This window comes from Anas acuta, chromosome 1, assembly GCF_963932015.1.
Source record: "Anas acuta chromosome 1, bAnaAcu1.1, whole genome shotgun sequence".
Lineage (NCBI taxonomy): Eukaryota > Metazoa > Chordata > Aves > Anseriformes > Anatidae > Anas > Anas acuta.
The window spans coordinates 3,093,289-3,108,749 of NC_088979.1; the positions used below are offsets into that span (position 1 = coordinate 3,093,289).

Here is a 15,461-nt window from a genome sequence, read left to right on the forward strand (position 1 = left end):
CCAGGGTGGGATCTTGATATTTTCCAATGACCAATATACTGTGCAGAGTGATATTACTCATTCCCAATTGCAGTATCCCCTAGTATGGGAAACTCCCAGATAGAGATTCTTGCAGTTGTTTTGACACCCATCCATGCCACGGCTGCTCCACACCATCCTTAGGTTCTTCTGCATCTACTCATACTTCCACTGCCTGCATATTTTGAGATCTTGTTGGGGTCTGCCTCTAAATGAATTAATAACAGAGTGAATATATGGGGTTCTCTACAGGAACCTTATCTGCAGAGAGAGCTGAAAAGCAATCTGAGATAAAGGTAAAGATACATAAAAGAACAAGATTTTCATGTGGAGGGATAGGTAGCCAAGGATCTTTATTGGCATTTGGTTTTAATTCACTATGAAAAATACTGTGGATCCTGTATGAAATATAAACTATATTCAGATGGTTTGTACTGTGCATAAGTACATCTTTTACAGCTGTCAGCAGATTTGCATGATTACATTAAATTTTACCCTATAACATTAGCAGTAAACCCTCCTGCAATGGTGTTTTCTAGAGTGGGTGCTTCACTATCCAAGAAATCAACCAAGCAACCGGCCCACAATCACCTGAAAAGTTGGCTGCAGAGCTACGAGATTTACATTTGCTGCTTCCAGGCCCCATCTTAACATCATAACATCCAAACACTATTTTTAGGAGCAGAATAACAAGAGAGGAGTGTGATACAGCAATTATGTTTAGTGTGGGAAGAAATCTCACGAGTAAACCTAAACCTGTCTAAACAGAACAATACCAGGAAAATATAAATATATTTTATGGCTTTTTAACAGCAGAGGTTATCACACTTGGGGATGAGTCCTTGGCTTCTTCCTGTTGAAATTAAGAGGGGGAAAAAAACTACACTGGCTTCAAAGAGAATTAAGAATTATCCTGGGATTACTGAAGTCGTCAGTGATCAGAACTTTGCCTTTCTGCTCTCCTTTCCCACAGATCTACTATTTTATGTGTTTTTTAATAAATTCAAAGAATGCTGTTTATTTTTGAAGACAGCATGCTGAAGAAGGAATTCAAAAACTGTGTGCAGAAGGGCAGATTGAAATCTTCTTGTTTAAATGGTCTTCGTCTGAAGAATTCAGTTTGCAGCTACCCAGCATTTTCTTAAAATTGTCTCAGACTAACAAAAACACCGGGTACCCCAAAATTCAAATACATATGTATCTGTGCATATGGGTAGATATTGAGAGAATATATACATATCAGTAGTTTGAAGAAGCGTGTTGTGTTTTGCTGTTGTTTGTTGTGTGTTTTTCTTTCTCATACATTTACAAATGTGTAATTTGACATATATCAGAAGTAGAAAATCTTGATTTCTTCTGCTTGCTGTCACATTACCAGATAAAGGGATCAATCAGAAGTTTTTCAGGATTTTATGTTTTCTGCTCACATGCTTTTTCCTTTACATCCGCTTTGCCTGTGTGCTGGGAATAAGAAGTGTCTCAGAGAGGATTAGCACACACTTGCCATCTAGACATGCACAACGGTGGAGTTTTCCAGGGAAAATGTCAGGGAGTCCAGCACTTCCTCCGAACTGGTGATGAACTATGTGGGAATGAGGTTGATCCAGCTTGACTTTAGTCATCCATGATGCAGGTTTCTCCACTTCTGTTACAATCGATGGCAAGCACTTTTAGGGCACGATTCATCCATTTGAATGAGGATATCTGGGATGGGCTTCACTTTGGGGTTACGACACCTAACTTTAAAGGTATATTTCATTAAACATATCTGCCTAGCATTATTTCAGATCTTAAGGTTTGGTGTCTGGCCTCCAGCTGCCAGTGCAAAACTGCTCCTGTGTCTTACTTATCAGCTCAGTCTGGGTATTGTAGATACTAGACCCATTTTCACTCTTCAGATAGATACAGCATGAACAGCTTTTACTTTGACAGTGCACGTCTTATACTTGCTATGGTGAATTAGCTGTTCACTTAGTATCCTTCTGAGATTTGTGGAGTTTGGCTTGCCTTCTTTAATAAAGTCATCTGCAATAACGTAAGAGAGTTGTTCACTGTTATTTGTCATCTAACTGGTAAAAACCTGTTCTGGGTGCAGTGTTGATGAGTTCAAATTGGGCTTGAGAAAGGTCTTGGTGTTTTCAACAAGCACTTTCTGGTGGTAATATTGATTAAATTACCATATCTGCAGTTCTCTTTAGCCTGGCTGGAGAGACAACAACAATTTCCAGGAGTCTGTTAGAAGCCAGACAGTGAACAGAAGTAAAAAATCTGGAAGAAGAAGTGGCCAACAATAAAAATTTTTGACTCTGATGAAGTGTTCTCTGTGGGAAGTGCCTACAGGCCAAATGCTGGCCCTTTGTAGGAAGCTATTTTTACCCACTGTGAGGCTTACTTTGGATATTAGTGGCTTTGACACTAAGAGATCGTGACGGAAAAATACTGTGATGCTTTAGGCTCTTCTTCTACTGATTAAATAATGAACTTTTCCTTCCCTTTGCCTCACTTCTTCAGGTAAGAAAATTCATTAGTATTATTAGTATCACTCAGCTCAAGGGACTGTAGAACATCATTCTCTACATCTCAGTTTTCCAGTATCTTGACATTCTCTTTTCATCCTGCTCTGGGATGAAAAGCATAAAATGTTTTAGATATGCTATATGTATGTGTTTATAAAGAAAAAAACGTTCTTCCAGTTGATATCTGGGATTGTGAAGATGACATGTTTTGGCATTTTGATCAGATCACATTTTGGCATTTGGAAACAAATATTGATTCATACCAAACTGCTTCATTTCAAAACAGTCATTTTAGTTTGAAAATAGCATTAAAATGGCATTTGCAGCTGAAATGTCAATTCAAAAGAAAATGTTTCAGCTTAAATTGGCATACAGCAACAAAGCCTTTTGATTCAAAATTTCCCTTTGTGGGGGAGTAAAAATCTTTTTTCTTGTAGTCAAAAACATTTTATTCTGAATTGTGTTGATCTTATTTTTTAACCAGCATTTCTTATAACAACAAACCTATTTATTGCAAAATGGTTAATGAGGTAACACTTGGCATTATTGTTCTAATACAGACCCAAGTGCAGCTGGATATGTTTGTGCTGCCACGCTGACCTACCTAAAATATGCCTCGGGCCCATCCTTGTGACTGAGGTGCTGATGAAGGAAAGCACCGTTGCTTTCCTTCCAATGGACATCAGTCAAAAAATCCCACATATGGAACCATGGTGAATAAAGCTCTGATCCAGTGCCCAGTTTCAATGAGAAATGGTGATTGGGGTTCATCTGCCTTCTCAGGCTCTTCCCCTGCAAGAGCTAAGAGGCTTCAGCAATTATACTGCTTTTGGATGGAAGGAAATTAAAAGGAGGGTTTGGACTTCCCTACTGGGGTTGACTTCACGCTGTTCATCCTGGTCTTACTAGTTCCTTGCTGTGTTCTTCTTAGATTTCTTCCTCTTCAAGACTCATTTCAGTCTCCTTCAGGCTCCCCAGTTCTTTAAAGGTTGCTTTTGTCAGTGTCCTCTTTGTGTTCCTCAGGACAAATTTGAGTTTCCTGGTCAGCATGCCTGACCAGTTGTGGCTGTAAAACAGAAGATAGGAAGAATTAGCAGCCTTGCTCACTGAGGAATAGCTTTTTATTTTACATCATTTTGCATCAGAAAGAGCAAAAACATTAGACTTTCTTCAAGCCATCAAGAAGCATCAAGCAGGGAGGGTCATTGATACAGAACAGCAGGGATGTGGTGGTCCCAGTAGACCACACAAGTGCTGGAGAAGTTGCATGGGTTAATGGGATGGACAGAGCTTTCACCCAAGGATATCCACTTCGTAAAGGTAAACATCATTTCTGCTCCTGGAGAACACTTCTAACTGTGCATCGCAAGCCTGATAAAGCCTCTGTCTGCTAATAGCAGAGATTCCCTGTTAATCAGGTGGGTTTCTCTGGGTCTGAGGTCATTCACTACCACTTCTGGGAAATCTGAAGGCTCATCTGCTCAGACAGCCCCATGATCCTACCATTACCAACACAGGAGGGACAGAGAAACAGAAAATGCTGACATCCACCTCAGATCCAGGTGCATTTTTGCTGCCTCAGCCTGGCACTGCTCCTAACACAACAGGCTCTGCTGAGCAAGATTTAAGAGCTTGTCTAATTCAGAGATTAAATCTAGATCCAAGCTGGTAAACTGATGTGATGGAGCTGAAGAAGTTCATTTGAAATGAAGTTCTAAGTGTCCATGGTGCTCAGGTTCTACCATCTGTTGGTAGGCACGGATTTATTATAATATAACGGGGGGTTCAGATACAAATGAAACATCAAGAACTTGTAGAAGGCCAGCAGATGAGTGAATAGCAGGGGTTTACGTAGGTCTCAACTTTCTAGATGTCCTGTAAAAGCATCCCATGAAATCAAATTAACTGTGTATAAAAGAAGAAAATATAATCCCAACTGTTATAAACTGAAAAGAACCAAATTCTAACACATATCAATAACACTGTTATGATTACATAAATATGGAAAAGAAATAGGTGAGAAACTGTTTTGCACACACACAGATACGTAAGGTTTTAAACTGTAAACATCACTGTTGTACAATGAACAAGCAATTGCTTTAGAATAAAAATATATGTAAAAGTGACTATATGAAGCAGGGATCCCAAAGGTATAAGATACCTGCCGCTGAGGACAGGCTATTAAATCTGGATGTAACAAGAGAAGGTCTGGGGCTTCCAACCTCAGCACACGCTCTGCCCCCTTCACTCTCACACTTGGTGGGAGACCATGGACAGCCAAAGACAGCCAAGGGCGAAAAACAGGAAAGAAAACTAAAGGCAAATTCCTGAGTCTTAAGAAATTACAAATATATCATCTCAACGTGATTTAGGCTTCAGTGGAGGATTGACCCTGACATTTTATTCATTGAACATTATGAGAAAGAACTGATGCCCCTGTCAAAATGATCAGAGCTGTTGTACAACCACAAATGAAACAACGAAAATAAATATCCTTAAGTGTCTTTTTTAAGCCTTTCTAGTGTTGAACAAGGAAGATTTTACTTCCACTGTGTTTCTGGGAGATGTCTTTGCATACCAAGGCAGAAGAAGTAGCTGATGCAGAGCAGAAGAAAGGTGGAAGAGAAGAAAAATGTGATGGACAAAATAATAATCAATAGAAATGAGTATTTGGTTTCTGAAGTTCTGGTTTTAGTCTTTGGAGAGATCATGCAGGCAAAATCTCCTAAGACTATCCCTGCAGTGAGCTGGAAGAAGAAATAGTAAGCTGTAATTGTATTGTGCTTCTGTGTAAGGGTGAGTTTCACCTTTAAGGACAGAGCGAAGATTTATCACACACCCTGTGCTGAATGAGCTTTCAGACTTCTCCTTCAGATCTTAACTGCTGGTCCACCACACCTTGCTAGTCTGTGGTTTGGCCAGCAAGATGCAGTGATTTGGGTGTTTGCTGTATTTTCCAAACAGGAATCTTGAGAGGTCTACTGTTACTGAGATGAGTTCATGGGACAAGTCATTAAAACAGAGGGAGAGGCAAAAAAAGAGGAGAGAGAAAGAGAGAGAGAATAGCTCAAGAAACTGAGCCTTGGTGCTTTCAGCTGCTGTTTTATCTGCCAGACTTGTACAACAGCTTTCGACACCCGTGGTGCTCCAGGCTGTACCCCACTTGCTTGTGTGGGTCATTGCACCCATGTTATGATCCACGTTATGATTTCCCAGTAGAATCCCTACAGATTCTTCTGGAGGAGAAAGTACAAGGATCACTAGTGGTATAGCCAAAAGAATTATCTCCGGATGCCTTGAGGTGTACTTTGATGGTGCTCATGCTTTGCCTCATCTTTTTATCAAGATCTGGCCAGAACCATCACTTGTTTTAGAAAGGAGGATCCAGCAAGGACAACAGAGTTCACAGTCTTTCTCAGCTAAAGGGTTCATCTTCTGAGCATGAGGCTCAGTCTTGGCATGCCTCTAGACACCAGGGCATATGAATGTTCCAAAAGTAGAGATTGGGAACCTTATCTTATCACAGCAAGACTGTTAAAGGATGTCAAACAAATTGGACTGTAAACTGAGAGAAAGAACTATAGATCACTGCATTTGAAATACTTGTCTAGAGTCCCTTTGTTCTTATCAGGGAAAAACAAGCTTATTGATGGCATGATTCCTTTCATCTTATGAAGTACATCCAAGATCAGATGGGAACACCACTACAACATGAAGCAGAGACATGGGGATAAGTGGCTGTTGAGAACACAGTTGCTCCATTGAAAGCTTCAGACACACAAGAAGGATTGAACTAGGATCACTGAAAAGCTCCAGGTATGAATATCTTACTGATTTTTCTGTTGCTTCCTATGAATCAAGCCAAATGAGCTAATGAGGACCTTCTGTTTTCTATAATGTATTGCTAATCAGCCTTAACCAAAGCATATATCTGTGGGTGATATATGTGCTAAATGTTTTTATATTACTATATGTACAGTTTCTGCCAGGCAGTGCTAACCCTAGTGAGAGGTCCTTTTGTTTCTGGCCTTGGAGGAGTAGCTCGTGATCATAGGTGTAGATCATCACGCTGGTCCTCTGGGCTTTGGAGCTTATATTTAGCTGTGAGTGTTCACATATGGTACCACTTATGCAGGTCTCTCCACAGTATGTCCCAAATGTTGTTCTCAGAAAAATAAACGAATAAATGGATCTCTTAAGGGAGTTGAAACAGCTTAACACCCCCCAGATCTTTAAAAGTCATGTCTGGGAAAGAGAAACACACCCAGAAGTGCTCTGTTGGGTTTTAGCCTTGTGAGAAAATTGGATGGAACTTTTTTATCAGTTTGATAAAGCTTAGAAGTTTGTAACCTTAGAAGTTTGTAAGCAGCCTGTATAGAGGCACTGGGGGCTTTCATCCACATCTGTCTTTTTCTAAGGAAGTCTAAATTAAGACAAATTCAGTGGCACAGAGTAGCAGCATTATTGCTGCTCTCAGAGATACTAAAAAAACGTAACCATGCAACATTCTCAAGGAGCATCAGACCCTGTGTGTGCATGCAAGCTTATGTGCCAGCTTTATTCTAGTAGCACCTATTTGATCAGGTACCTCAGTTCATGCTATTATACACATATAACTTCTGATTTCCAACCAAATCATGCAAGAGCAGGTTGTAATTTTGCTAGGAAATCACCCAACAAAGTTACTACAGTTTCTAGACAGCTCTGTCGCAGTTCCCAGCACCTTTTTGAATAAGACACTTTAAAAGAGTAATACATATTTTTGACAAGAAAAAGCGTGGCACTAAACCCAGCGAAGTGCAGACAAATAACACACAAGCAGACACTAAAATAGCAGAGCTACTTGGGGACTGTCCTACAGCTACTACCTCAGATCTAGGCCTTTTTCTCAAGCAGTTTTGCAGCTTTCCTCCTTTTGAACTCGGCAATTTCTTCCGAGGGTAACCCATGAGCTTTACACCTGCAGTGAACATGTAGGCCATTAGAGAGAGAACCAATTCAGTTTCATGTGCAATAACGAACAGACCATAGCGGAGACTATGTGCAATGTGTCTTCTGATGTGAAAAAGGGAAACAAATGTTGGTCCTTGCTCAGATTTCATTTATTCCCCTCCTGTATCACTTCAACTCGATTTATTGCAAAGGGCGAGGTTAGCTAATTCCATTTTAAATGTCCTGAAGTTGCCCTGAGATGTTTTTGTAATGCCTAGACATGTTTTGTGATCTGTATAGCCAGACACTTCCAGATGGCACTTGACATGTCCTACACACCTCTTCCAGGATGAGATGAACGGTTTTGTTGATGGAGGAGCTCAAACTACGTTTCTATTAGCTGGCTGTGTTCTGAGTGTATTCGACAAGATGAACTCTCAGTGACTCATTCCATTATTCCTCTGATCCCCCTTTAATTCATTAAAGAGAAGAGCAAAACCAAACTTCTATGAAGACCTTGCCTTTGGTTAGTCCAGCTCCATTCAGTGCAATTTGCCCTGCCATGGGGTGATGCTTTCAGAGATTCTCAGCTCTCAAAACTATGGGAACATTTCCAAGTGGAAATCCTATTTAAATGTCCCTCAGGACAGCCAGTTTCCCCTGAAAACTTAGCACAAACTTAAACACCTTTCTGGTGAGAGACAGGAAACAGGTTTCAGCTTTTTTTTGCCTATTTTTCACAAATGGTAACATCCAACCACATTGTCCTCTATGCCTTACCTAAATCCTCGGCTCTGGGAACATCTTTCCTTCTTACAGAAACAATGATTTCTATTTATAAATCTTCCCGTGAGTGCTGGAGCCTACAGGGCTGGATTGCAAGGACAGGGAAGCCTGAAGGATGTAATCCTGATGAGGATTGGCTTCTTCTGGGAATCTGCAACTCAGGTGGGATTCCTCCCACTGAGTTTTAACTACCTGCAACAGAGATGTCTCCATGGGAGGCATAAATCCTGGGCTCTCTTCTGAGACAGTGGAGGGAAATAGAAACTGCTGGATAACAGTGTGGGTTTATCCCAAAGTAGATGTCCTCTGCAGGGCAGAAGAGTGGCACCTAGAAGTGCCCATTTCTCTACATTGACTCAAAAAGATAAGAGAGCTCAGATGGATGTATCTAATGCCAGAGATGAATAACTTTACATAAGAAAAAATCCTACCAACTGGGCTGGGAGGAGGAACACTTCTATTTCAGGCCCTTTATGCAAGCATTGGTAAAATTCAGTCACAAAAGAGTAAGCACGAGGGGACTTGCTCTTTGATTCCACTCTCCAGGACTTTATCCACAGGGGAATGAAGCGGTTGCTGCTTGTTTCTGCACAATGGTGTGGGAGGTTGTGACCCACTGGAAGGCCACGACCTCACCAAGGTCTTTGTGAGTCAAGCACAATATCAGATTATCTGAGCTCTAGCTCCAAAAACTGCTCACACAAATATCAAATGACCATTTGATAATGACTTGGCACAATCCACAGCACAATAATAAGAAGGATGATCCAGTACAAACAGCACTGACACATCTCCCGAACTTGCCAGTGTCTGAATAACTGAGATTGCTGATTCTGCATCCTCCGTCCTAACCTCTTGCAAAACCCCTCTGCCTGTCAGCTGTTATTTTCCAAGATCCTCTTTCCCCTCCACCTTGTTTCTGAAGCCAGCTGGAGAAAATCTCATGTGAAGTCCTGCACTCCAATTCCCTGGACATGATCTGCCTGCCTGTCCTACAGCAGCTGCCCAGAGAAGTTAAGGAATTTGCCTTCTCTTTCCTGAATGTGGTGTATTACAATAACAGAACCACATTTATTATTTTCCTGAGCATTGAAAAAACAATCTCCTGGCTTGAACCAGAGGCAGCCAGTACAAATTCTAGTTCCCAGTTATATGGGGAAAGTTCAGGTCCACAGAGAGCATTGTTATGACTTGGCCACCCTCTACCCTTTGGCAAAAACTGCAGAAGACATTGTCTTCTCATTCCTTCTTTCTCCTTTTCTTATCTCCAGCTCACACAACCCCTTGTGTTGGAGCAAAGCATAGTTTATTGCAAGGTGCAGGGATCTTGGGCAGCCCATTACATCTCAGCTCAGGCTTCCCCAGTTTCACTTTTCATAGACAACAAAGACAGACAGATACTGAGCACAATTTCAGGACTGCATATGAATACCTGCAGATGAAAGGGTGACACATTGAATCACATCTTCCAGTTAGGCAGTGCTCCTACCTGACTTTGCTTCCTTTCTGAACACTTCATTTGGGGTTTCTTGCTATAGGCAGAAATTCTCTAATCTAATATTCCAGCCAATTCTTCCAGAAGCCTCAGCTTGCTCATAAAGAGCCTGTTTAAATAAATCAGCTGAAGCAACTGCATTCCAAGTCAGAGAGTCTTGTTCAAAGGAAGATGATTCACTAACTTTCTTTCCCTTCCCCCCTTTAAAATGATCAAACTTCAGAGAAAAAAAATCTTCCTTCTCACCTGTTTTATGCCATAAACATGACCAGAACATTCCTTTTTCTTCATCTTGCTGTTGTATTAGGGGTTCAGAAATCATTTGAGAAGCAAACATTCACTGTGAAACAAAAAGTATCTGTCCTGTCTTTGGGTGATCAAGTCTATGAGCCAGAATATGCTTTTATTTCTCCCCAAAAAACCTCCTCTTATATGTTATTCAAAGGTGGTTTTTTTTTTTTGTTTTGTTTTTTTGTTTTGTTTTTTTTTTTTATGAAATCTTGTGATGCTATTATATAAGTTCAGCCATCTAAGGACAGAAAAAAAAAATCACTACAGTTTGCTCTACAAGCTCTTTATTTCAGGTTAAAATGTGCTTTGGGTAAAAAACTTCAAATGGGATCCTGAAGAGAAATCCTTTCACTTGCTGCTCAGAGAGAAGCATCAGCAGCAACAGTAAAGATTCTCCACTGATCCTCTTCCATCCTGCCCAAGTGCCTCCTACAGACACTGAATCAGAGAACTTCCCATAGGGTAGAACAAGAAGCCCTGTTGTCCCAGTGGGTGTCTTCTTCCTGACATTTATCATTTGCTATTTGGAGATAGATTCTTTGAGCATCCTTCACTGCTTCTAACCCATTTCATTTTAAATTAAGTTCTTGGTGCTTTCTCCAAGGGTGGCCCTCATGTATGGGAGGATGGGAAAGCCCCCAGACTTTCTCCTGTACCTGGTTGCACCATCAGTTTTCAGTGATTTCTCACTTCATGTTGTGCTTACTACTTCTGATGGTCTTGGACTGGTTGTCTTATGGGCTCTTCTGGACTTTAGACCTTCTGCATCATTTGATTCAAGAGCAGGGATATGGGATTGATGATAATAATCCAAAACTCTTGCATGTTCTCTCCCTGGGCACTGTTTGTGGTTAAAAACCCTTGAGAGCCACCATGATCTATATCTTTCATCACTGAATTGTATTTTTTTTTCTCCAGTTGATATAGTATTTAATTTAAAATAGTGTTATATGGGGAAAGTTCCCAGATAAAGCTACCTTCTGGGATAGAAGATTTCTGCTTGAAGGCCCTGTATTCTGTACCAAAGCAAGGGATTTCTAAAATGGGATCACAGAAGTTGGAAAGTTAGAAGATCCTTTGTGTTACTTAACTCCATGGAACTGCAGATGAACATGATCCTTTCTCCTGTTGAAGGTTGTGGTTTGTTTGGTTGTTGTTTGAATTTCAATGGCTATTGAATATTTCCTAGTAGTAGATAATATTTCAGTGCTTTGCCAAAAGCATTTATGATTCAGTCTAGATTAGGCTTATATCTGATAGATTTGTATAACATCATGTTCTTTGTGCTGTTTGGGGCAAGAGGAGTGCCCCAATCTAGTTTCTCACATCTGTAATCTAGCATCTTTGTGCTTTTTCCTTATCTGCTCTTCAGCCCCAAAACTAGTCTCCTGGTGTACCCTCAAAGAAATCTCCCAGCCTTCCTTCAAACCTATCTGATTGTGAAATCTCCAAAAATAATCTAGTCTGCAGGTAGGCAGCTGCTCAATTGTTCATCATCTTGGTATGCTTTCTCCATGCCCACCCCAACTGGCTGTTATTTCCTCCAATAAAGTATAAGGCTTTTGTGGAAATCCCTTTTCTGTGCCTTATGTGACTATTGCACCATGAAGCCCCAACCCAATCCTGATATGCAGCAACACAAATCCTAACAAGCTGCAAGAAAGGAGGAGAAATAATACCCATCATAAGGTAGACATCTATCAGGGAAGGTGTAGGAATTTGCCTTGGAGCAAGGAAAGGACTAAGAAGCCTGTTTAACAGCCTGTCCTGTTTTCTGTGATGCAAAGAAAACCTAAAGGTCTCACTTAAAGCGGGTAAAACTGCAATTTGACCAGACCCAGAAAGAAGGAGGTTAACCTTCAAAAAAGAAAACTCTCCAGAGCAGGAGGCAACACTGCAGTCTGGGCATTAAACTTCCACTTTCCTTGTGCCCTGGGTCAACTAGTGAACATCCACCCTATCTCTTACAAATAGCATGTGAAACAGTTTCTTACCTGATTTCCAGTAAGCTTTTACTTCCAAAAACTGATACACAGACCCTGAGCAGCTTGGCATAAGGCCAATTTTAAGAATAGTGTTTTTGTTCATTTGATTTTATGCATGGTTGGAAGAAAGTTGGGGTGGTAAGAAGCGTGTTAGGTAATTTAATGGTATTTACTTTCTTCTTAATTAAAATGCATTGTATCCTATGTGAACATTACCCACAGCACCTGGCTTTTAAGAGTAATGTGTGTTTACCCAAACCTCCTTATACAACTGCAAATGTATGAAAGCCTAGTGCAAGCAATGAAAATCAATGAGAATGTTCCAATTAATGCCTCCAATAAGTCTGTAATTAGGATTAAACACAGAGGTTGGTGAATATCAATTAAATTCAAATTATGTAGGTGCAATAATTGTTCCTTTGTTAGTCATTTGGTTATGGCTTGAGGTTTATTACAAGATAATCAGCTGTATTCTCTCAGTAATTTTAGCAATGCCAGAAGGGGTTGTTTCCCCAGTGTTTTATGGGCTATTGGTATTAACCAAGTCATATAACTGAATATCCTCACACATTTTTACATTTGCTGAAGTTTGGCTTCTAGAAGATTTATATATGCAAAGTCTATCATCTATGTAAAGTCCGGGTTTGTTCTGCAGATCTGAGGGTGCCAAGACTACTACAAGCACAGCGATAGCCTGAAGTAAGATAATTGATTGATCCATAAATATATACGAACTGCTGTATGAGCTACCTGATCTGCCCATGACTGCCCACCAGAGCCAGAAAATTGATTTCATTTGTCAAGAAATCCTCCTCCTACTGACTGTGCTTTCAGCTTTGTTTGGCTGATGGGTTGTACACGGCAGATAAATTTAACACTTTTTTTTTTGATGTTACCTGTCATCTTTTTCACAAACCTCTGAGGTGAAGACCTTAAATACTCCATATTTCATGGAGTATTGTCATGGACAGTACTCATGGTCTTATTGTGACAGCAAGGAGCATTAACATACTGTCAGCGAGAGTAAGCTCATCAAGTAGTCCGAGTTCCTATGAGTTCTAGGAGATAACTCATGGGGTCAGACACAGATCCAGAAATTTTATGAAGATGAAATCAATCTTCTTAGAATTACTTTGAGACCTTTCTTCACACAGCACTTCCAACCCCAGGATGCAAACCTTAAATCCATGGCCCACAGGTTTGTCTTTCGATAATATGGGGATGAAACCAAACACAATTTATTAAGCTTCTCTTAACAAGCACCAGCTTTCAGCAAGACCACCACAACTGCCCATCTGCAGATGTTTAGGTCACCCAAGTTGCAAAATAAAGCATGAGACAAGCAAATGCCATCTTTATCTCTCAACTGGGGAAAGCACACATTGGCAGTAAAGGTAATCCAGCTGACAGATGGGAAAGTGTGTAGCCATATAGTTAAATTTAATTGTGTTTTTGTGAAATTCCTCAGAGTATGCAGCGTGAGCAATACCCTCATCCAGACTTGTTGGCAACCATTCATTCCTGAGCAATGGGCACCTGCAGCTCTTGCAAGAACACAAGGAATTAAGGACATGCTCAACAAAATACCCCTCATGGTTACATTAAAATAGACATTACAAGATCATTTGGGTAAGAGGAATTTCCCAGTCTGAGAGTTGAAGCTTTCTTCATTGAAGCAACTCCCCTTTCCTTGTTGTTCAATACTTAATGAGTGTGATCCCTTTGGTGGTCTAAGTCAAGAGTTCAAACAGAAAGCCAAACTATGAGTTGAAAGTACCTCTCAGCATACCTCTCAGAGGAGGGTTGCTAGTTCTAGTGATCCCTGATGAATGAAGTGATGAGGAATGCATTCTTCACTCTCATGAATAGAAGGAGAAAATCTACTTCTGCTCACTGATCCCACCAGTTACGAGTGACCAGATCGTGCAAGATCTCATAGAAAGGAAAGACCTAAGTGGAAGATGAGTTGCTTCAGGATGAAGTGAAAAGAGGAGTAGAAGAGAAATGTATTCACTCCTTTATCCAGGAGGAATTAATTCTTTATTAGCTCAAAAGCCTACAGATGAGGAAATTTAGGTGAATGTCAAGCAGTGGCTTGAATCACCATATTGACCAAGACAGAGCCATAACAGAGGAACAACTGTCAATACCTCATAATCTGGCATAAAAACTGAACCTCAAGATAAGGCTGGAAAAGCAGGGAGCCATTTCTGGTCCTTGCCTGATAATAACTTTGCTTGTGCATGAGGCAGTTCTCCAATTATTTGCTTTGCTTGGATATCCAGTTGTTCTACAGGCTTTAGTTTTCAGTTTGAACCCTTCCCTAGGACAGATTCAGTTTCATATAACTCTGCTTTTTTTGTCTGATTACTCTCACATTCATTCAAGTGCTGTATTTGGATCTTTGGGGACACAAGTACTTCTACAGAACAGTGAAGATCAAGGCTCTGGGGCAAGAGCAGAAGATCACCTCCCTCTCAGCAGTGTTACTGGTGGATTCTTCTGAGGTTATAAAAGGTTGCTCAAGGTCCCTTGATCCTGGTTGTGTGGGAGAATTTTTTTCCTGCTTTTATTGCCCCACTCTTCAGCCCCCAGACCTGATGTATTTTCTATCATTTACAATCCTTGTTTAGAATCAGCTCTGGCCTGCATAAATCTGATGAAATGCAGGCACAGGTTGCCAGAAGACCGTCTCTTTAGGGGCTTTAGAAGGAACCTCAACAGTCAACAGAGGCCTGACAAGTGACTTTTAGATGGTGAAACACAGATGAGAAAGACCTAATCTTAGTGCTTCCTTGATTTCATGGAAAGACAATTCACCTTGGTAATTATAGAATCATAGGATCATGGAATGGTTTGGGTTGGAAGAGACCTTAAAGGTCATCTAGTTCCAAACTTCGTGCCATAGGCAGAGACACCTTCCAATAATCTGACAAATGTGCTCCAGGTTTCATATTTCCCAAGAAAAATGCATGACTGGTACCAAATGCCTCCAAGTTTAAGAAACACTGTGCTTCTCTCACAATTATTTTCCAGTCACCTTCTGTCTTCCACCCTGTCTGACACCTAAATACCTTAAGAGACATGTCCCAAAATGCTGTTAATTCAATGCTACGCCAGGAAAACTCCGGGAGTGGACACATGGGCTGCCCTGAATGCAACTGTCCAGGAGTTAAAAATTATCTGCAAAAGGAGATAAATGCCCTTTTCATTTTACTAAGAGGAAATGAGGCAAAACTAAGAACAAGATTACTCAGGGGAAGTCAAAGTCAAAGCAAAAACAGACCCTGTTTGCTGTCAGACATCCATCTCAGAGCTAGTCACTGTAGGACCTCTTTATGGTCAACAAGAACAGGCATCTTTCAAGAGTAATTCATCTTACTTTAAGCAGGCCAGTCAACTCACACCCTCCAAGCATTTATTTCTCTTTGTTGACTA

General features: G+C 40.6%; 1 protein-coding gene across 1 annotated transcript in view; it reads right to left on the reverse strand.

The window, feature by feature from the left end:
- Positions 1-295: 295 nt before the first annotated feature.
- Positions 296-15,461, reverse strand: part of GUCY2F (guanylate cyclase 2F, retinal) — a 47,774-nt gene continuing 32,608 nt past the window's right edge. Inside the window, exon 18 of the mRNA XM_068695023.1 lies at positions 296-3,600. Coding sequence (XP_068551124.1) covers positions 3,462-3,600 — 139 coding nt within the window. The 3' untranslated portion in view covers positions 296-3,461. The remainder of the gene's footprint in view (positions 3,601-15,461) is intronic.